Source organism: Macaca thibetana, chromosome 9 (assembly GCF_024542745.1).
Source record: "Macaca thibetana thibetana isolate TM-01 chromosome 9, ASM2454274v1, whole genome shotgun sequence".
NCBI lineage: Eukaryota > Metazoa > Chordata > Mammalia > Primates > Cercopithecidae > Macaca > Macaca thibetana.
In genome coordinates this window covers 788,308-809,800 of record NC_065586.1, presented here as the reverse complement: position 1 = coordinate 809,800, position 21,493 = coordinate 788,308, and the positions used below count along the sequence as shown (strand labels likewise).

Genomic DNA, 21,493 nt, shown 5'->3' with positions numbered 1-21,493 from the left:
AGGTTGAAGGGAAGAAGCTGTCTCTATAATACAAAAGTGCAAGATAGGCCAACCATGACTGTAATTCCAGCACTTTGGGAGGCCAATGCAAGTAGATCAGTTGAGACCAGCCGGGCCAACATGGTAAAACCCTGCCTCCCCTAAAAATACAAAAATTAGCTGGGTGTGGTGGCACACGCCTGTAGTCCCAGCTACAAATGTAAGAGTGGGCCGGGCACAGTGGCTCTTGAGTAGCTGGAGAATCACTTGAACCTAGGAGGTGGAGGTTGCTGTAAGCCAAGATTGCGCCACTGCACTCCATCCAGCCTGGGTAACAGAGTGAGATTCCATCTCAAAAACAAAAAGTGCAAGTGCAAGATAAAGCAGCAAGTCATCCAGGAGATCTGCCTAAGATCGCTGATGATGGCAGCTTTGCTAATCCACAGGTTTTCACTGGAGTTGAAACAACCTTATTTTGGGAAAAGATGCCACCTAGGACTGTCATAGCTAGAGAGGAGTCGTCAAAGCCTGGCTTCAGAGCTCCAAAGGACAGGCTGACCTTTGCTAGGGGGCTAGTGCAGCTGATGACTTTATGTTGAAGCCAGTGCTCATGTATCATTCTGAAAATCCTAGGGTCCTTAAGCGTTATGTTAATTCTACTCTGCCTCTGCTGTGTAGATAGAACAGCAAAGCCTGGATGACAGCACATCTACTTACAGTGTGGTTTACTAAATATTTTCAGCCCACTGTTGAGACCTACTGCTCAGGAAAAAAAAAAAAAAAAAAATTTTCTTGCAAAATATTACTGCTGATTTACAGTGCTCCTGTTCACCCAAGAGCTCTGATGGAGATATACAAGGAGATGAATGTTGATTTCATGCCTGCTAACACAGCATCCCTTCTGCAGCCCGCAGATCAAGGAGTCATTTTGACTTTCAAGTCTCATTATTTAAGAAATACATTTTGTAAGTCTATGGCTGCCTGAAGATGTAACTGAATCACTGCAATAGCATAATAAAACTTGAATGGATAAGCAGTTGCTTCTTGTGGATGAACAAAGAAAGTGGTCTCTTGAGATGGAACCTAATCCAGGTGAAGATGTGAACACTGTTGAAATGACAACAAAGGATTTAGAATACTCCAGAGACTTAGTTTATGAAGTAGCAGCAGGGTTTGAGAGGATTGACTTCAATTTTCAAAGTTTTCCTGGCCGGGTGCAGTGGCTCACGTCTGTAATCTTAGCACTTTGAGAGGCCAAGATGGGCGGATCACGAGGTCAGGAGTTCGAGACCAGCCTGGCCAACATGGTGAAACCCCAGCTCTACTAATGCAAAAATTAGCCGGACATGGTGGCGCACACCCATAGTGCCAGCTAAGGAGGCTGAGGTAGGAGAATTGCTTGAACCCAGAAGGCAGAGGTTACAGTGAGCCAAGATCGCGCCACTGCACTCCAGCCTGGGCGAAAGAGCAAGACTCTGTCTCAAAAAAAAAAAAAAAAAAAGTTTTCCTGTGGGTTAAAAAAAACCTTCCATGAAAAGAAGAGTCAGTCAATGTGACAAATTTCATTATTATTTTAAGAAACTGCGACAGCCACCCCAACTTTCAAGCACCACCTTGATCAACAGCCATCAACATTGAGGCAAAACCCTCCACCAGCAAAAAGATTATGACTCACTGAAGGCTCAGCTGATGGTTAGCAGTAAAAAAATACTAACTTTAATCATCTAGACCATTCAATACACATCTAATATTCTCTATAACAAAATGGAAAATACACATAAAGCACTTCTGCTACATACTGAATTATGACTGTTGTCTCCAAAACAACTTGTGGGAACGTTTGTTTTGTAAGCTGAACTAACTAGCTGCTTTTTTCATGAAATACCACTTTACTGGAAAGAACTGACAGATAAAGTGAGGTACTCAAACCTAGATATTTGGCAGACATTTTCGTGAAAATAAATATGTTCGTGCCACCTCAAGGAACATAATTCTTAGTACTTGTTGCCAATAATGTTTGAATTTTCATGCAAAAATTCAAATTAAAAAAACTTAAAACCATCAAGAACTTGGTGACTTTATGTTGACGCCAGTGCTACAATACTTAAGCCAGCTTCCCAATACTTAAAAGCTTTTCTGATGAGATTACTAGTGATATTAACAATATGATTGTTTGATATTGAATAATGAAATGTTTTAGCATTTCGAAGATTTATTTAATTCAGTAAATCAATATTTTCCAAATGACCAATGCATGACATTTCAACCTCATGCATAGGAAAATAGACATTGGAGTTACAGTCAAAAATAATGAGTTTTAATGTAACAAGAGTATAAAATGTCCATCGAAGTGGTTTCACATTCCAAATAGTAATTGGAAAATCCACCACTCGTGTTTTGGTGTAGTAGTATCGAAAAAGAATAACCAAGATAATTTGAAAAGGCTATTAAAAAATACTTCTCAATTTTCAAACTGCATACAGCAGGTGCTCATTCATTTCTTTGTAACATGGATGAGAAAAAGACTCCCGGCCAGTGGCACTGTGTTTGTGGTGTTTACGTGTTCTCCCCACACCTGCATAGGTTTCCTCTGAGTACCGCAGTTCTTTCCACATCCCAGAGGTGTGCACGTGAGGTGAACTGGTGTGTGTCTTCACTGCCCCAGTCTGAGTGTGGGTGTGTGAGTGGCTCTGTGATGGAATGGCGTCCTGTCCAGGGCTGGTTCCCTCTTTGTGCCCTGAGCTACTGAAATAGGCTTCAGCTACACATGACCCAGAACTGGAATAATTAAGTAGTAATTATCTTTTTTATTAATCTTTCTTAAATGTATGTATAGCTCACGTTTATTTCAATGTTTAACATTAGAATGGCCTTTAGAAGCTTAGTGATTTTTTTTTCCGTGGCCAAAAGTATGCTTTAGGAACTTAATCCTTATTTTTTAGCCTCTGGTAAAATTGGTTTTGCTATATGTTGTTTCACTTAAAGTAATTCCCAAGAACGCACTGACAGCAATGAGGACTTGCTGCGCATGCAGGAGGCCAGATTTTCTTATCTGTGTGAAGCCAGACATGAAGGAGATCTGCAAACGTGTAAAACAAAATCAGTCTATTTTTTTGTCTGGAAAAGATTTTGAATAAAAATGTAACTTAGTGTCATGTGTTTTTTAAGTGAATATTTTAATATGTTTAATTTCTACATTAGTAAATAGCAGTAGCAAACAACAGTGAGCAAAAGCTTTTGAGGGTCCTCAGTACATTTTAAGAGTGTGCAAGAGTCCTGAGACCAAGAAGTTTGAGAACTGGTGCGCGCCAGGTTCATCTCAAGTTCAGTATTTTAAATTCCACACAAAAGGTAGAGGAAACAGCTGAATTCGCTGTAGCTGCGAGTACATTTCACGATTATTTAAAGGTTTAGAGGGTTAGGCGCGGTAGCTCACACCTGTAATCCCAGCACTTTGGAGGCTGAGCCGAGTGGATCACTTCTTGAGGTCAGAAGTTCCAGACCAGCCTGACCAACATGGGGAAACCCGTCTCTAAAAATACAAAATTAGCCGGGCTTGGTGGCGCATGCCTGTAGTTCCAGGTACTTGGGAGCCTTAGACAGGACAATCGCCTGAACCCGGGCGGCGGAGGTTGCTGTGAGCGGAGACTACATCATTGCACTCCAGCCTGGGCAACGAAAGCAAAACTGTCTCAAAAAATGAAACCATTTGGCACGTCCTGTCGTGTACCCGGAAAGCGAACACTCCCAACATAGCGTGGAACGCCCCGCCCCTCTCGCGGCTCCGCTCCGCCTTCGTCCCGGTCGCAGACGACCACCGTTCCAGACGTGCAAAACCTCGCCCTGCAGCCAAACGCCGTAGTCCCAGCGGCGGAACTCGGGAGGGGGGATTCCCAACCAGCCAGTCAGCAGTAACGTCCCGCCTTTCCTCCGTTTCCATTGGCCCAGCCGCGCGGGCGCCTTCCGACCGGGAGGGCTCGGTTCCACGGAACGCGAGCCTCGAGACGTCTGACGTTTGGCACCCTTCGCAGCGCCTCGGGCTCGCACGCCAGAATCGAAACCGTGATTGGCTGGCGGCTGGTGTCTCGGGCACCGCCCAGTCGCGGGACGCTGCCTCTGCGGAGCTGGGGGTGAGGCGTGTTGACCCCCTCGGGAGCGGCCGGAACCCCAGCTCACAACTCAGGTTCCCGGTGCTTCGCGCGTCTGCGATTGCCACAGGCAGGGAGGTGGCGCCACAGGCCACGGAGGTGGCGCCACCGCGCGACGCTTGGCGAGATTGTGACGTCAGGCGTGTACGGGCGCCAATTGGCCGAGCAATGTGGTGCGGACTGGCGCTGGCGCGGGCGATTGGCTGCGCGGCCCGGTGGGCGGTGCGCGCTGCGGACAGCGCTCAAAGTGGGCGCGCTCCGGAACCGGCCGGTGTCTGTGGCCGGAGGCCGATCAGGTACTGTGGACGGGCGTAGGGGCAGGAGTTCGGGAGACAGGGGCAGGGTGGCACCGGGGAGCTGCGGGACGGGGCGGGGAGGAGGCCCGAGGTCTGGGCCACCCGTGAGGTCTCGGCGCGGTGGCCTGGACATCTGGGGACGGCGGCATTGGTCTCCCGAACTGGAGCGAGGCCGGGCTGTCCCGGGCTGTGGTGGGCGCCCGCGCCCTGTGGAAGGCGGAGGCGTGGGTTGGGGCGAAGAAGACGTTGCCATTCTTTGTCAGTGGAAAAGATCGTCGTCTGCGCACAGTAACCTGAGGTTTAGGAACTCGTGGAATTGGAAACCGAGTCGCAGGAGACTAAGAGTTGCGAGTCTCCTCTTAGAGAATTCAGAAACACGAGCGTGACGACGCCGGCCTCCCCGTGCCGAGTCCACGCGTGTGACGCGGGTGCATACACCTGCGTCCGTGCAAGGGGGTGACAGCAACACATTCAAGGCGCTTCTCCTGGGAATGGAGCAGGAGAAGAGATGGGGAGCACCGCATAGATGGAACTAGGCCTTTTTCTTGAGTTGGGTGATGTGCTCCCGCGTCTGCTACGTGGTATTATCTTTAAACGCATAAATAGACGTATTCATTTTATCTTGTTATTATGAAGCTTAGTTTTAAAATATGAATTCTGAAAATCCTGAAAGAGCAATTGTCGTTACAGCTGGGCAGTGGTGCACGCCTTTAATCCCAGCACTTTGGGAGGCGGAGGGGAAGGCTGCTGTGAGCCGAGATACAGTTGGCCTACTGTGTCCTTGGGGTTCATATCCATGGATTTAACCAACTGCACATTATAAAATATTTGGAAGAAATTTTCATCTGTACTGAACATATACAGACATTCTGTAAACAATATAGTACAACTATTTATGTAGGATTTACATGTTTTAGATATTATAAGATCATCTACAGATGATAATTTAACCTTCGGCCCGCATCACTTAACAGGGATACTTTGGAGAAGTTCATTGTTAGGTAGTTTCATCTTTGTGGAAGCAGGGTGTGCTGACGCAGACCTAGACAGTGGAGCAGCTGGGCTGTGCGGTGTAGACAGGCAGTGGAGCTGCTGGGCTGTGTGGTGTAGCCAGTGGCTCCTAGGCTATTTTTCCTGTCGCTTCAGGCCTAAACCTGGACTGTGTGTTACTGTGCTGAATAATGCGGGCAGTCATAACACAATAGCAAGTATTTGTGTGTCTAAATATAAAAAAGGTGATGTGTTGTGCTCGGATGTTGCAATGGCTACAACATCATTAGCAATAGGAATATGTCAATTCTGTTATAATTTTGTGGAACCACTGTAGTATATGCAGTCTGTAGTATATGGAAACACCATCATGTGACACATGTCTGTATACAGTAGGATATACACAGGTGATCTGCAAACATTATACCATTTTATATCTGAAACTAAAGTATCCTTTAATTTTGGAAGCTGTGGGAGGTCCTGGAACCAACCCCCATATATACCAAAGGATGACTGTATATAAAACTAGCCTATAGAAGTTGGAAATCTTTCTAAAATTGAGAAATTTAGGCTAACTCTGAAGTCAACTTCCTTTTCACATTATTTTCCCTCTTGATTTGTTTTCATCATTAACCTTACTTCAGATTTTTTGTATTAGCTATCAGTATCTCCATCATCACTGACTCCTGACACACACACACACACGCACACACATACACATCCCAGACCCTATGTGGGTCTAGAACTTTGTATTAAGTAGCTGTTTAAACACTTTGTGTACATTCTGCAGTATGCTTGAACTCTGTTGAAAGTATTTCAGTAGGCCGGGCATGGTGGCTCATGCCTGTAATCCCAACACTTTGGGAGGCCAAAGCAGGCAGATCTCCTGAGGTTAGGAGTTCGAGATCAGCATGGCCAGCATGGTGAAACCTCATCTCTACTAAAAATACAAAAATTAGCCTGGCATGGTGGTGCACGCCTGTAGTCCCAGCTACTTGGGAGGTCGAGGCAGGAGAATCACTTGAACCCAGGAGGTGGGGGTTGTGGTGAGCTGAGATTGCACCATTGCACTCCAGCCTGGGCAACAAAACGAGACTCCCTCTAAAAGAGAAAAAAGTATTTCAGTAAAATCTATATATTTGAAATAAAGTCACATAGAAAGTAGAGCACAAGGGATCTTCAAAATATATTGTGTAGAGGCCGGGTGCGGTGGCTCGTGCCTGTAATCCCAGCACTTTGGGAGGTCAAGGTGGGCAGATCACGAGGTCAGGAGTTCGAGACCAGCCTGGCCAACATAGTGAAACCCCGTCTCTACTAAAAATACAAACATTAGCTGAGTGTGGTGGTGCATGCCTGTAGTCCCAGTCACTCGGGAGGCTGAGGCAGGAGAATCGCTTGAACCCGAGAGGTGGAGGCTGCAGTGAGCCGAGATTGCCCCACTGCACACCAGCCCTGGCAACAGTGTGAGATTTTGTCTCTCTCTCTTTCTCTCTCTATATATATGTGTGTGTGTGTGTGTGTGTATGTATATATATAATTCATTCAGAAATAAAGGAGAAGAAAAAAGGGAATAAAAAACTTCAAGGTCAGGCTATGTAAAGGTGCCCTGAAGGATACAAAGGTTAGAGAGCGTAGATGCTGCTGGATATAGATATGTAAAAGTGTGAGTCAGAATACTGAAAATACCCTAGTAAGTGCTTTACATTTTAATCACATGGGAGGGATTAATGGGGGTTCAGAAAATTAATGCTTGTTTCACTAAGGTAGGGATGGGCCAACTGTGGCCTACAGGCCAAATCTGGCCTGCTGCCTGTTGTTACGTCCTGTGAGCTGAGTGTTTTTCTCATATTTAAATGGATGGAGAAGAATCAATATTTTGTGACACATGAAAATTAAGTTGTAATTCAGTGTCCATAAATATTGGCCTGTACCCATACTCAGTTCACATATTGCCCAGGTCACCTGTTGCCTGTGACTATTTTAGTGTTACAGAGGCAGAGTTCATACTATCTGGCCCTTCACAGAAAAAACTTGCCAAGCACTGCCTTAAAGCACCTATTGAGTATAACGAATTAAGTCTTCTCCTGTTTATCTAGAATGATATCAGCTAAGTACTGTCCTGGGGGAAATTGACAAAACTCATACAAATCATTTTTCTGATCAGGAGCTTGGGTTGAGAAAAACTGGATTAAGTCTTACTGTGAAATTGGTAGAAAGGTTATTGAATGTCTGACACATAAATTGTGCCTTGAAAAAATGGATTTCAGCCAAGATTGGCCTGTGGCATTCTTGAGCAACTATGCAGAGACAGGCAGTGGGAAAAACAGTTCAGGACAGCAGTGGGAGCACATTCTAGAGATTACAGAAGCTCGTGTGGAAAAGCAGGACGAAAAGTTAGGTTGGGGCCAAAAACCAGGGAAGAAAAGCACACTGGAAAAAGGATAGAGTATCAAGTGCTGCAGAATAGCTCAGAGGTCAAGAATTTAGAGTGGAACGTTGAGCTTGGTTTTTAGGAGCACGACTGTGGTAAAAGGCCAACTGTGAAACCTGCAGGAGAAATGATGACCGAGATAGCGCTGAGCAGCCAGCTGGCAGCATTCTTGGGGTCCCTGTGGGGATGCAGAGTGGTACAACTGCAGATGGGGAAGCAACATCATTATTAACCTGTGTTTATATGACATTCAGAAAAATATATGATGGCCTTTCTTTCTCTTTTCCTTTAATATTAGTGTTCTAGGACAGATCAGACATTTTGTAATGATGCCTGAAATAAACACTGACCACCTCGACAAGCAACAGGTTCAACTCCTGGCAGAGATGTGTATCCTTATTGATGAAAATGACAATAAAATTGGGGCTGAGACCAAGAAGAATTGTCACCTGAATGAGAACATTGAGAAAGGTGCTGCTTTGAAATAGTCTTTCTTATAACACTATTTGTGTAGGCATTTCCCATTTGCTGAGAAGAGCACTCTGTTCAAGGAAGTGCAGGCTTTAATAATACCGTATTTTCTCTTTGGTTCCAGCTCGTTAAGTAGTGTAGTCATTAGCATCTGCTTTGCTGTCTTTCTGTTACAGCCATTTCTCTTCACGCTTTTTACTCGGCTTCTTCAGAGTTATTCTGGATTCATAAAAGAGGGACTAACCCTGACATACAGCAGCAGCCTAGCCTCTAATATTTCTAGAGAATGGAGAGAGGCGGGCACCATGCAGGGAAGAGTGTGCCTTCACCACTTTCCGAGAACTGAATGTCCTTGATAGGGAACTTGACTGCAGGAAAGGGGCCACCAGCATCACCATTTCCTTCACTCGACGGTCAACTTCCCTGCCCAGTGCAGAGCTCTTTCTCACCATAGTCATGCAGAGACTATGCATGTGGATAAACCATGGGAAAAAGCAAAAGCAGCAGGAAGTTACTAATGTTATTCTGAACTGCAAGGAGAGAATTCAGCAAATAACTGGTACTTAAGGCTAAAGTAATTGTTATTTCTTTTGCTTTCAGGATTATTGCATCGAGCTTTTAGTGTCTTTTTATTCAACACCGAAAATAAGCTTCTGCTACAGCAAAGATCAGATGCTAAGATTACTTTTCCAGGTTAGTACATTTAATGTACAATATTTTGTTTGTACATTAACTTGACTTTTTATCATTCTGAATTCTTGGAGCCACGGTCACAAAGGAAATCCTGTGAATGGCATAGTTTTATATTCTACATAAATTAGGTTTACACAATGCTTGCAACCTAATACAACAGCAAGAAAAAATAAGAACTAGTAAGTGATTGGGCAATATGTATGATTTATATATTTATCTTTAATCTGTATTATCTACACTTTGATCTTTTTTGGTTGAAGAAGCATTATAAGGAACTTACCTACAAATGTAGTCTGTTTCACAACATAATTACTGATAGCCCATTATATCTCATTTTAAAATCCTTAAAATAATTACTGATAGGCCTTTATAACTCATTTTAAAATCCTTAAAAAATGTTTCATTTTTCAGTTACTTATAAAACTTTTTCTTGATCTTTCAGACCTACTTTGAAGAAAAGTTGATCTGTCTCTGTATTAACATTTTCCAGGTTGTTTTACTAATACTTGTTGTAGTCATCCATTAAGTAATCCAGGCGAGCTTGAGGAAAATGACGCCCTTGGAGTGAGGCGAGCAGCACAGAGGCGGCTGAAAGCTGAGCTAGGAATTCCCTTGGAAGAGGTAACCGGCTCTACTACACAACCATACAAGCTGAAACCCAAACATACTTTTAAAAGGTTTTTAATAAAAGTTTTAAATTCAAACATAGTTCTCTGCTTGGTAACCTCCTGAGTTATGAGTTAGCCCCACAAACCATCTTGAATAAAGATTATTTAAATTTTAATTTCTTAGTATCACTTGTCAAAACTTAGCTCGATACTGGGATGGATTGATCAGTTAAGCACTATATAAGGTTGAATATTTCTATAATTGATCAAATCTAAGATGAATATTTTCAAGTGTTACAGCTCTTGTAGAATTTAACTAGCAGGTTTTCCAGTTTTCACCTGAAACTCCCCCCCTACAAAAAAAGGTGAAGGTTTTCTTACGGAAATTCTTAGGAATATAAACCATAAATCTAGTTCGTTTAATTGAAATAATTTTTTTTCTTAGAATTGTCCCCCTTAAATAAGACCTGGATAAATAAAGTTTTTCTTATCTATATTTTCCAAAAAGCAATCTTAAAATATGAGAAAGAAGAATGTCGGGCCAGGCATGGTAGCTTATGCCTGTAATCCCAGCACTTTGGGAGGCTGAGGCGGGTGGATCACGAGGTCAGGAGTTCGAGACCAGCCTGACCAACATGGTGAAACCCTGTCTCTACTAAAAGTACAAAAATTAGCCGGGCATGGTGGGACGTGCCTGTAATCCCAGCTACTCAGGAGGCTGAAGCAGGAGAATCGCTTGAACCTGGGAGGCGGAGGTTGCAGTGAGCTGATGCATGCCGCTGTAATTCCAGGTTGGGCGACAGCAAGACTCTGTCTTAAGAAAAAAAAAAAGAAAGAAAGAAGAAGAATGTCACATTTCTAGTTTGAGTGACTGCCCCTTTTTTTTAACATTAAAAAAAAAAAAAAACTTATCTTTTTGGTCCTACAGGAAAAAACGCAAGCACTTGAAACTACTAATATAATCATTTTTCCGTATGTAATTTTAAGATTTCCATATATTGTTGATAGGAGATTAATGCTTTAAAAGTTCTAATCCTAAAACTATACTCCTGTTCAAGATATTGCTGTAATACAGTGAGCTAATTTTAGATTTTTTTTGTTACTGTGGCCAATGGTTTTTTTGTTTGTTTGTTTGTTTGTTTGTTTGTTTTTTGAGATGGAGTCTGGCTCTGTCACCAGGCTGGAGTACAATGGCAGAATCTCGGCTCACTGCAAGCTCCACCTCCCGGGTTCACACCATTCTTCTGCCTCAGCCTCTCGAGTAGCTGGGACTACAGGCGCCCGCCACCACACCCAGCTAATTTTTGTATGTTTAGTAGAAATGGGGTTCACCTTGTTAGCCAGTATAGTCTGGATCTCCTGACCTCGTGATCCACCTGCCTCGGCCTCCTGAAGTGCTGGGATTACAGGTGTGAGGCACCGCGCCCGGCCGTGGCCAATGTTTTAATTACTTTTTTTTTTTTAATGTCTTAGGTTCCTCCAGAAGAAATTAATTATTTGACACGAATTCACTACAAAGCTCAGTCGGACGGTATCTGGGGTGAACATGAAATTGATTACATTTTGTTTGTGAGGAAGAATGTCACTCTGAATCCAGATCCCAATGAGATTAAAAGCTTTTGTTATGTGTCCAAGGAAGAACTAAAAGAACTTCTGAAAAAAGCAGCCAATGGTGAAATTAAGATAACGCCATGGTTTCAAATTATTGCAGAGACTTTTCTCTTTAAATGGTGGGATAACTTAAATCATTTGAATCAGTTTGTTGACCATGAGAAAATACACAGAATGTGAATATGCAGGTAAGTGATTACTGAAAAATGTCTCTACTTAACAAACTTAGAATGACTTTTTCAGTTTAAATTTAGTTCTATCATTAATTGATCATTAAATTTAGTTCTATCATTTAATACTATCATGAATGTGTTATATACACTGATACTTTAAAACTTGTGTGGAAAAAACTAACTTATAATTTTGTATCACATGCCCTGGATATGTGTTCTGTTTCTAAGCAACATTTGTAAGAGATTATTGTAAAATGAGAGACAGCAACTAAAACTTAATTTAACCTTTGCAGATAACATACTTACGGGAAATTTGAACAAATAAGTGAAACCCTGTGTGTTTAGTAAGCTGTGATAAACATTTCCGGAGCACTCGCAGAGCACTTGCTATTTGCCAGGTGCTTTATATATCATTAAATTTTTATCATAGTTCAGAAAAATGTGCAAAGGAAACTCTTGTCTCACTCCTTCAAAACAGTCCTAATTAACTTTCATATTAGCAGATTAAATTAGCAGAGCAGGTTCAAAGGAAATTAAATGATATGGACCCTAATTTGTATCATTCTGAGTTGATTGTGTGGTTTATTCATTCTGGAAACATGTTGATACTTAAAGTCAACCATTGCTTTTGATAAGTGATATTGATTAGGTTAAATCTTCTTTTAAATAGTATTTACCAGTTAGCAAAGTCTGTGTTTTCAGAATTACAGTGGGCACAGAGGTGTTCATAAAATAGGAATTGTGTCCCACTTGATAAGAGTTGCTTAAATTTGATACTGTTGACATTTGGGCTGGATGAAATCCTTGTGGTAGGGAGGGTTCCATGCTGTGCATTATAGGGTGATGAGCAGCATCCCTGGACTACACACTGGATGCTGTTTGTATCCCTCTCCCGTGACACCCACAGTTATACCAGATGTTGCCAGATGCCCCTGGGGGACAGTGTCAACCGCTGTCCTATAGAGTCAGGAAATATTGTAGGGAGAAAAAAATAACAACGACAAAGGCCAATGTTCATGTTAAATAGATTGAGATTATGGAATGTGTATATTAATGTTAAAAATTGTACCTTGATCAATGTACTTTTATAAACTTGCCATAGATATCTCAAATTTGAAATCTCAAGACAGCTTTATTATTCTTAAATGCTGTATGATAATGGAGAAAAATAAAAATTTATTTCTTACAAAGTTAAATGTTAAATTCAATAGAATGATTCATTTATGGTTAACTTTGGGCAATTTATAATTTCAGACAAGACTGTTTAGCAAGTGTTTTATTGAAAAGTAAAAAAAAAATTGCATTTTAATACTGTGTCTAGTTTGTTAAAATTTTGATACGCTAATAGGATATTGCCTATATAGTTTCTGTTGCATTTATAATATTGATTCTGATTTTTTTAGTTTTCTAGCAAGTTTTAGGCTGAAAGCCACATATAATTAGTTACGTAAGAACTATGAGTTGCCATGGCTACTGAATTGGACATTGGAGCCTTAGACTGTTACCCAGCACCTTGTAAGTACTTAGCAAGGGTTAGATATTACTGTTGTTATATTACTAGGATGCCATCCAGAAAATCTAAGTAGGAATGTCTTTTGACCTGGTGATTTAGAACTCCTTCATCTTTGATAAAGAGGAGTATCCGTCTCCTAGATGTAACCACTTCTGACCCCAAAGGCAGATGTGTTGGTTTTGAACTTGAAAGCTAAGTGATATCTATAATTTTTTTTTTATTAAACTGTTTTAAATTCTTAGTCTTCAAAATATATACTTGTTTGATTCTGGTCAAACCATTGCCAACTCCTTTAAGGACAAAGTAGAGGTGGCTTTCTATATAATTGCTGATTCTGCTTCCCTACCTATATTATCAAGAGAACAAGACCAAAACAGAAAATGGTGTAATAGGAAGGAAGGCACATTTTCTTCTCACTTGGCCCTGGCACCTGGGGACAAGTCCAGGTCATACCTGCAGTGGGTCCCTGTGGGAACTGCCCTCCACCTGCTCCCTAGGGGACAAGTCCAGGTCATACCCATAGTGGGTCCCTGTGGGAACTGCCCTCCGCCTGCTCCCTAGGGGACAAGTCCAGGTCATACCTGCAGTGGGTCCCTGTGGGAACTGCCCTCCGCCTGCTCCCTAGGGGACAAGTCCAGGTCATACCCATAGTGGGTCCCTGTGGGAACTGCCCTCCACCTGCTCCCTAGGGGACAAGTCCAGGTCAGGACATACCCGCAGTGGGTCCCTGTGGGAACTGCCCTCCACCTGCCCCCTAGGGGACAAGTCCAGGTCATACCCGCAGTGGGTCCCTGTGGGAACTGCCCTCCACCTGCTCCCTAGGGGGTGCTCATGCAGTGGTTTCATCCTCTCACTTGGATCTGTCTGCTGGACTCTCACTAAGGTTGGGAGTTCCTCATGGGATGAGGTACTCTAGATCCCCTCTTGACAGATGGGATTTTCTTTTTATTATTTCAGGTACACCTCTTCTTCACCCTTCCTCTCTAGGTGCTTTTTCAGCCCTAAGTATGTACTTACACATTTTCTAACATTTTACAGCGTGAAGTGTATATTTGTGTGTATTCAAATATCCTGACAGCTTTCTACTTTACAATTTTCACACATACTTTATACTTATTTACTACATACATGGTTTAGACTCCCAAATGTAAATCTCCAACACTGCATTCTCTTCTCTATTTTAAATTCTTGTAGGTGAATGCATAAGTAAACTGATACATCTAGACAGTAGAATGTTATTTGGCACTAAAAAGAAATGAGCTACCAAGCCATGAAAAGACAAGGAGGAAAGTTAGGTGCATGTTGCTGAAAGAAGCGTGAAAAGGCTACATCCTGAAAGAGTCCAATTCTCCAACATTCCAGTAAAGGGAAAACTGGAAACAGTAAAAAGCCAGGGGTGAGAGGGGAGGGAAGAATGAGTGGGCAGGGCACAGGGTTTTCAGGGCAGTGAAACTCTTCTGAATGGTACTAAAATGGTGGATATAGGTCATTATGCATTTGTCCAACACCAGGAGCAAGCTTCAAGTAAACTGGACTCCGGGTGATAACGATGTGTTGATGGACGTCTTATCGGCTGTAACAAATGGACCACTCTGATGGGGATGCTGATAGTGGGGGAGCCTGTGTGTGTGGAGGGGCTGGGGATCTATGGAAACTCTCTACCTTCCACCCAATTTTGCTGTGAACCTGAACTGGTCTAAAGAATAAAGTCTATTAAAATTTGGGTGTTAAACATGAAAAGGAGCTTAACCTCATTAATCGCTGGGTAAGTGCAAATTAAAACCCAAATTTAAAGGACCAACATCATCAAGTGTTGACAGAATAGAAAGTAACTGCTGAGCAGCACATCTGCTACCGTGGAGCTGTTGGCCACTATCTGCTAAAGTCAAAGGAGTCGGACCTGGCGGGAGATCAATGTGGATGGTTCTGCCTTCTGTTTCCATTTTACTAACTTAGCAGAGAACTAATGCAGCATATTCCTGAGCTGGGAAGTTGTTGACACATTTGTTGTCACTTTGAGAAACTAGGTGTTTCCTAGGTTTTTATGCACTGTCCTATAAGTAGATGATACGGTGTGGGTTCCGGGCTTGCGCTCTCTCACGGAGCTCCTTACTACATGTCCAGTCTCTAGCCCAGGGACGCCCCTGCAGAACATCTGCCGTGATTCCATCAGCCTTGGTGTTCGCACAATCGGATGGTGTCATGCCGCGGGAGCAGTCCTGCTACACACAGCAGTGTGAGTAAATCCACAGACCCAGTCTTGAGTGGAAGAAACTGGATACAAAAGGCACATGTGATTCCAGTGAAATAAAGGTCAAAAACAGGCGAAACCAATTAAGATGTAGGCAAGAATAGAGGCTACTTCCGGGGGCACAGGGAGCCTTGTGAGATTTTGAAAGTATTTGCTGTGTTGATAGGGTGTTAATTACATGGGTGAATATGTTAGGATTGATTGAAACAATTTGTGCATCAGATAGCTCTGAAAAGTGTAGGGCAAAATCTAGGAGAAGAAAACCTGTGCTGCTTTTTCCAAGGGGCACTGCCCAGTTCCAGTAAAGGAGCAGAGAGGCTGAGAAACGGAGAGGTGCTTCCAATAGCTGGACAGGAATGGGGGAGCAGAGACCAGGGCTGAGAGCTGCCGAGGGCAGGGCCCACAGAGAGCGTCCCAGGCTTCACATGCTAGGAAGAGGAATTTAGGGCCAGCCTAGAATTGGCTCAAAACCTGTTCTTATTAGGGAAATCTGAGATAGTTACTTCTCTAGTTTCTTGCAGAAAACCATTATCTGGAGGACAATAGCACATCACAGACTCCAAACATCCCCCATATCTTTGTCATACGTAGCATTCAGAGCTCGCTGGGCGTCCACCTGGTGGGAGACAGGCCAGCGCGACCAAGTGGCCAGCACACGAGCCAGTGGCAGTGACTTCAGGGCCCAGAGAATGTTGTCAGCAGCCACAAACCTAAGACACAAAGCTTAACATCAAGGAGATAAAAGTCATGACATAATTTTTAGAGGAACTGGAAATTATTTTTTTTTAAAGAATCAAACGGGCCCAGTTTTGAAGGATGCCCCTGAGAGCCATCGGCCCCAGCAGAGAATGACCGCTGGGGTCTCTGTTTCTTATCACAGAAGTTCTAGAACAGTGTCCAGAACATAGTTGGCACTCAATAATTATTTGCTAAAGGGAGGAAAGAAGGAAAAGAAGATAGAAGAGAACGTGTTCCATGTGAATTTTGTATTGAGGAGGCTTGACAGGCGGCCAAGAGGCCTGGGGAGGCCTGTGTTCCTGGCTTTCGGCTGTTCGTTGCGCAAAGACTGACCTTTCCGTTCCCAGGGAGAACAGCCCTTCTCAATTTCATTATGGACGGTGCTCTTCACCGTTCCCAGGGAGAACAGCCCTTCTCAATTTCATTATGGACGGTGCTCTTCACCGTTCCCAGGGAGAACAGCCCTTCTCAATTTCATTATGGACGGTGCTCTTCACCGTTCCCAGGGAGAACAGCCCTTCTCAATTTCATTATGGACGGTGCTCTTCACCGTTCCCAGGGAGAACAGCCCTTCTCAATTTCATTATGGACGGTGTTCTTCACCGCCCGTAAGTTACTTTCCAGAGGAAGAGAAGGAGACTTCATAGACCTATTTAAGTAAGATTGAAAGATGCTTTTATTTAAAATCTCTGAAATTTTTATGCTTCTGGCCAACAATAGGCATTCTTAGAATTTTTGAAATTTACAACTTAATCATGACATGTGAACATCCTAAAGTACACATATGTCCTTGAAAATATTCCACAGAGAAGCTACAATGAAAGCTATAAGACTGTGATTGGCTCTGTGACCATGGTTTGCAGATTGATTTGAGAGACATGACCTGCTGGCCAGGCAGGTGCCAGTTGATTTGTGTCCTAAGAAACCCAAGGCGTGACACGGTGACCCACTTTGCAGGCAATATGTTTATATATAAGTGATTTCAGGAGGCAAAAACTACATTAGATAGCTTTGGAATAAAAAAATTGAAAAGCTTCTAGTGATCCCAGCGCTTTGGGAGGCCAAGACTGGCAGATCACTTGAGGCTAGGAGTTTGAGACCAGCCTGGGCGACATGGTGAAACTCCATCTCTACAAAAATTAGCCAGACATGGTGGTGTGTGCCTGTAATCCCAGCTACTCGGCAGGAGGAATTGGGGACAGGCAGGGGGAGGGGGCTGAGGCACAAGAATTGCTTGAACCTGGAAGGCAGAGGTTGCAGTGAGCCAAGACTGTACCACTGCACTTCACCCTGGGCAACAGAATGAGACTGTCTCAAAAAAAAAAAAAAAAAAAAAAGGCCGGGCGCGGTGGCTCAAGCCTGTAATCCCAGCACTTTGGGAGGCCGAGACGGGCGGATCACGAGGTCAGGAGATCGAGGCCATCCTGGCTAACACGGTGAAACCCCGTCTCTACTAAAAAATAACAAAAAACTAGCCGGGCGAGGTGACGGGCGCCTGTAGTCCCAGCTACTCGGGAGGCTGAGGCAGGAGAATGGCGTAAACCCGGGAGGTGGAGCTTGCAGTGAGCTGAGATCCGGCCACTGCACTCCAGCCTGGGCGACGGAGTGAGACTCCGTCTTAAAAAAAAAAAAAAAGAAAGAAAGAAAAGAAAAAGAGCAACAAAGTTGGTAAAAAAAAAAAAAATAAGTAAAAATTTTTAAAAAATAAAATTGAATGATCAAGAACAGAGAGAAGGCATAAATGACTAAAATCAGAAATAGTGCAGGTACATCTTTGCATTACCCAGCTAAAGCATAGTAATTAAAATCTTCCCATGAGGAAAAGGCAAGGGCCAATGGCCTCACTAATGAGTTCTACCAAACATTTTAAGAAGAACTATTGGCCAGGCACGGTGGCTCATGCCTGTAATCCCAACACTTTGGGAGGCTGAGGCGGGTGGATCACCTGAGGTCAGAAGTTCGAGACCAGCCTGACCAACATGATGAAACCCCTTCTCTACTAAAAATACAAAATTAGCCGGGTGTGGTGGCACACACCTGTAATCCCAGCTACTCAGGAGGCTGAGGCAGGAGAATCACTTCAACCCAGGAGGCAGAGGTTGCAGTGAGCCAAGATCGCGCCATTGCACTCCAGCCTGGACAACAAGAGCGAAACTCTGTCTCAAAAAATAAAAAATAAACAAGAAATATTATCAGTCCTTCATAAGCACTTCGAAGAAATAGAGGAAAAAAGAATACCTTCTTTTAGTTATTACAAGAAACTATACCAATGTACAGATGCCCTCCTAAAATTAATTCTCTTCCAAATTTTCCCAATAAGATCAAGGGCCTCATTTTTTGTGATCATAGCTTAAGTGTTAATTCTTTCTTGACTTATATAGATAAAAATGTCCCTATTGTGGAAAGTTATTTTTATTTTCCTCACTGCCAAAATTTTATTGATCACCATTTTCTAACGTGGATTTGAATATAATCTCTCAAGATATTTACAGAAATTTTAACCTATGCTATCAAATATCAGGAAGTGGTTATCTTAGAAGCTTGTTCTTTGGCATTTTGTTGATAGGAGCTGAAAATTTGAACAGCTCAACAACAATTGTACTTAATAATTTAGGTTAAGTTACTTGATAGTTTTAAATGTGAGAAAAGGAATAAGAAATATTGGAGAAAGGAATTGGATATAGTGAGCATGAAGGGTGTTTTCTAAGAGTGTTCCTGCAAAAGACAGCGGAGCAGCAGTGGAGTAGCTTGCTGGGCAAATGAGGGCCACAAAAACTAGCTGTTACTTAAATAAAATGAAATCATAGCCACATGCAGGCTGGTAGGAAAATTCCATCAGAGAGAGAGAAAATTTGATAGAGAAGAAAAAGGGAAATTGTTGGACGATGTCTTTGAGGTGACTGTGGGTGAATCTTCCTCACAAGAAGTGAGTTTTGTTTTGTTTTTAAGACAGTCACCCAGTCTGGAGTGCAATGGCGTGATCTTGGCTCACGGCAAGCTCTGCCTCCTAGGTTCAAACAATTGTCCTGCCTCAGCCTCCCGAGCAGCTGGGATTACAGGCATGCACCCCCATGCCTGGCTAATTTTTTCTATTTTTAGTAAAGATGGGGTTTCAGTATGTCAGCCAGGCTCATCTCAAACTCTTTATCTCAGGTGATCCACCTGCCTCAGCCTCCCAGAGTGCTGGGATTACAGGCATGAGCCACCACACCTGGCCCAAGAAGTGACTTTTGATAAGTACATGGATCATCCATCATTCTAGGTGGAAAGCAGAGGATTAGGGTTGTACAATGCCTAGAAGATGGAGTGATGGTGTTGGGAGTGGGTGTTCTCTTCTGCATGCAGCAGTTTTCTCAGAGATCTGAGAAGGTTACCCCAGTGTCAACATCAATGTGTCGGTATTTCTGGAACATGGCAAGCCCTTTCCATCTGTGGATTTAAGTCATCTTCTATGTCTGGGACATTTTTCTTTATTATTATGGCTCTCTTTTTCAAGGATACCCCTTAGCACATGCTGGATTTGTTTTACCCTCTCATACCTATAGTACTTGGCCTACTCCTTTTTAATTCTTTCCACTTCCATTTCTTTTTACTTGCTTTTCCCAGTCTTGGCCTCCATGTCTTTCTCTATATTTCACTGATATCTAGAGCCTTTTCTGTTGCTTCTAATTTGCCTTAATTAAATGTAATCATCTATTCCCAGAGTTTATTCTTAACCTCCTACCTGTAGCATTATAGGTCATCAACTATCATTCTTAAAGTTGTCACAACCTCTCTTAAGAAAATTCTCCACATATAGCCTAATCAAAATGTCTTTCTTCCTTTCCTTTACAATGTTTTCTGTGTGTTATGTATCAGAATCTGCTGCCCAGATCAACCTAGCGAAGGGTTTCCCTGTTTTTTATTCCCTAGAACATTTTACAGAGCATGACAATTCCTTCCTTGAAATTTGGATAACATTTGCCTCTAAAACTTTCAGTGCTTAATTTGGTAGTGACAATTGCAACATGTTAAATTGCACAGATTCTGGGGGCTCAACTGCATCTGCAGCCACATGACCTCGCACAGGTAATTTACCTCTCTGTGCTTCTTTCCTTATTGATACTGTAAGAATAAAGTAGTGCTTATCTCAAAAGGTTGTTGTGAGGACCAAATGAATTAGTATACATTGAACTCTTAAAATAGAAACTGGCACAAAGGAAGCACAAGTGTGTCTGGCTGTCTCATTATCATTATTATTATTAGAGCTGTTGGATTATAATAGGTACAGTATTGTATATTAGTTTCTTCCTCAAAGCCTAGTTCATAGACTTATTTATTATTTTTTAGATCTTTAAAAGAATATCATTTTCCCATTCTTTCTTTTCTGACTGCAAAAGAAACAAGTTTCAAACAGACCATTTGTGCCTAATTCTTAGAACTGATTTCTAGGGAAAACATTTCAGGCATAGCCTTTTGGTTTTCTACATAACTAAAAATTACATGTATAAGGGTGAACTTATGGAAAGACAAAAGAACAAAACACATTAATCTTTTTATAGAATATTACCCATCACTGCTTTTGTGTTATTTTTGTTCTGTATTATCTGTGCCAAAGTCAACTGAGTCATGCATCCATCATGCAGTCCTCATATTCCCTAAGAGAGCTGACAGATATGGCAAACATTTTTTTGATATTTTAACAGAACCTAATTGCAAAACTATTTGGCCCAGAGTTTTAGTTGGTAGATAATGTTTGGAATATGATAGGCAAGAAATTATACAGTATTTTTAGCTCTTCCAAACACATTGGTTTCCAAGGTCTTGCATTTATTTATCGATTTTCAGTTATTCTAAGAATTTATTCAGTAATTTCAGTCACAATCTTTTTTTTTCTCTTCCATTTGCCACCTTTATTTTTTCTTTTTAAAATCTGGGATGATACATACTGTAAGTGAATTAAAAATGTGCCGTTGAAGGGCACAGTGGCTCACATCTGTAATCCCAGCACTGTGGGAGGCCGAGGTGGGCGGATCATGAGGTCAGGAGTTGAAGACCAGCCTGGCCGAGATGGTGAAACCCCGTCTTTACTAAAATTACAAAAATTAGCTGGGCATGGTGGCACATGCCTGTAATCCCAGCTACTTGCAGAGGCTGAGGCAGGAGAATTGCTTAAACTGGGACCCAGGAGGCGGAGGTTGCAGTGAGCCAAGATTGTGTCACTGCACTCCAACCTGGGTTACAGAGTGATACTCCGTCTCAAAATAAATAAATAAATAAATAGATAAATAGATAATGAAACAGTGCAAAGCATTATATTTTCAAAGTTTTTTAAATGTAAAATTTTTGCCTCTGGAGCCTCAGAAAAGGGGCAAAAAAGAAATGGAGCTATTGAGAAATCCTTCATCCCTCTAGGCAAACCCTGCACAGGATTAAAAGGTAACAGAGTGATAGGATACAGGTCTGTGGAAATAGAAGCCATGATACAAATGGAACAATTTCTAAATAAAAATATGCTTGAGGGAAGAACTGTCCCTACCTCAAGGTGGATGAAGTAAGGCTAAGGCATCCCAGCCTCCTTACCCGGAAAGAACAATCAAAGCCTATTGTTC

General features: G+C 42.5%; 2 protein-coding genes and 1 non-coding gene across 4 annotated transcripts in view; all 3 read left to right on the top strand.

Moving 5' to 3' along the window:
* The window catches only part of DIP2C (disco interacting protein 2 homolog C), an 840,898-nt gene that overhangs the window by 289,081 nt on the left and 530,324 nt on the right, over positions 1 to 21,493 (top strand). The gene's annotated exons all lie outside the window — the stretch shown is intronic.
* IDI1 (isopentenyl-diphosphate delta isomerase 1) lies at positions 3,878 to 12,596 on the top strand. Of its 2 annotated transcripts, XM_050805471.1 has the most exons (5): positions 3,878 to 4,423; positions 8,143 to 8,315; positions 8,916 to 9,008; positions 9,499 to 9,629; positions 11,090 to 12,596. In XM_050805471.1, the coding sequence occupies exons 1-5, from the start codon at positions 4,296 to 4,298 to the stop codon at positions 11,405 to 11,407; spliced, it is 843 nt and encodes a 280-aa protein (XP_050661428.1). In that variant the 5' UTR covers positions 3,878 to 4,295; the 3' UTR covers positions 11,408 to 12,596. The 2 variants fall into 2 exon arrangements, with proteins under 2 accessions (XP_050661428.1, XP_050661429.1); XM_050805472.1 differs by lacking the exons at positions 3,878 to 4,423; positions 8,143 to 8,315 and adding an exon at positions 4,950 to 5,004.
* On the top strand, positions 9,906 to 9,968 carry LOC126963467 (U7 small nuclear RNA). Its single transcript, XR_007729101.1, has one exon. It is a non-coding gene; the product is annotated as a U7 small nuclear RNA (small nuclear RNA).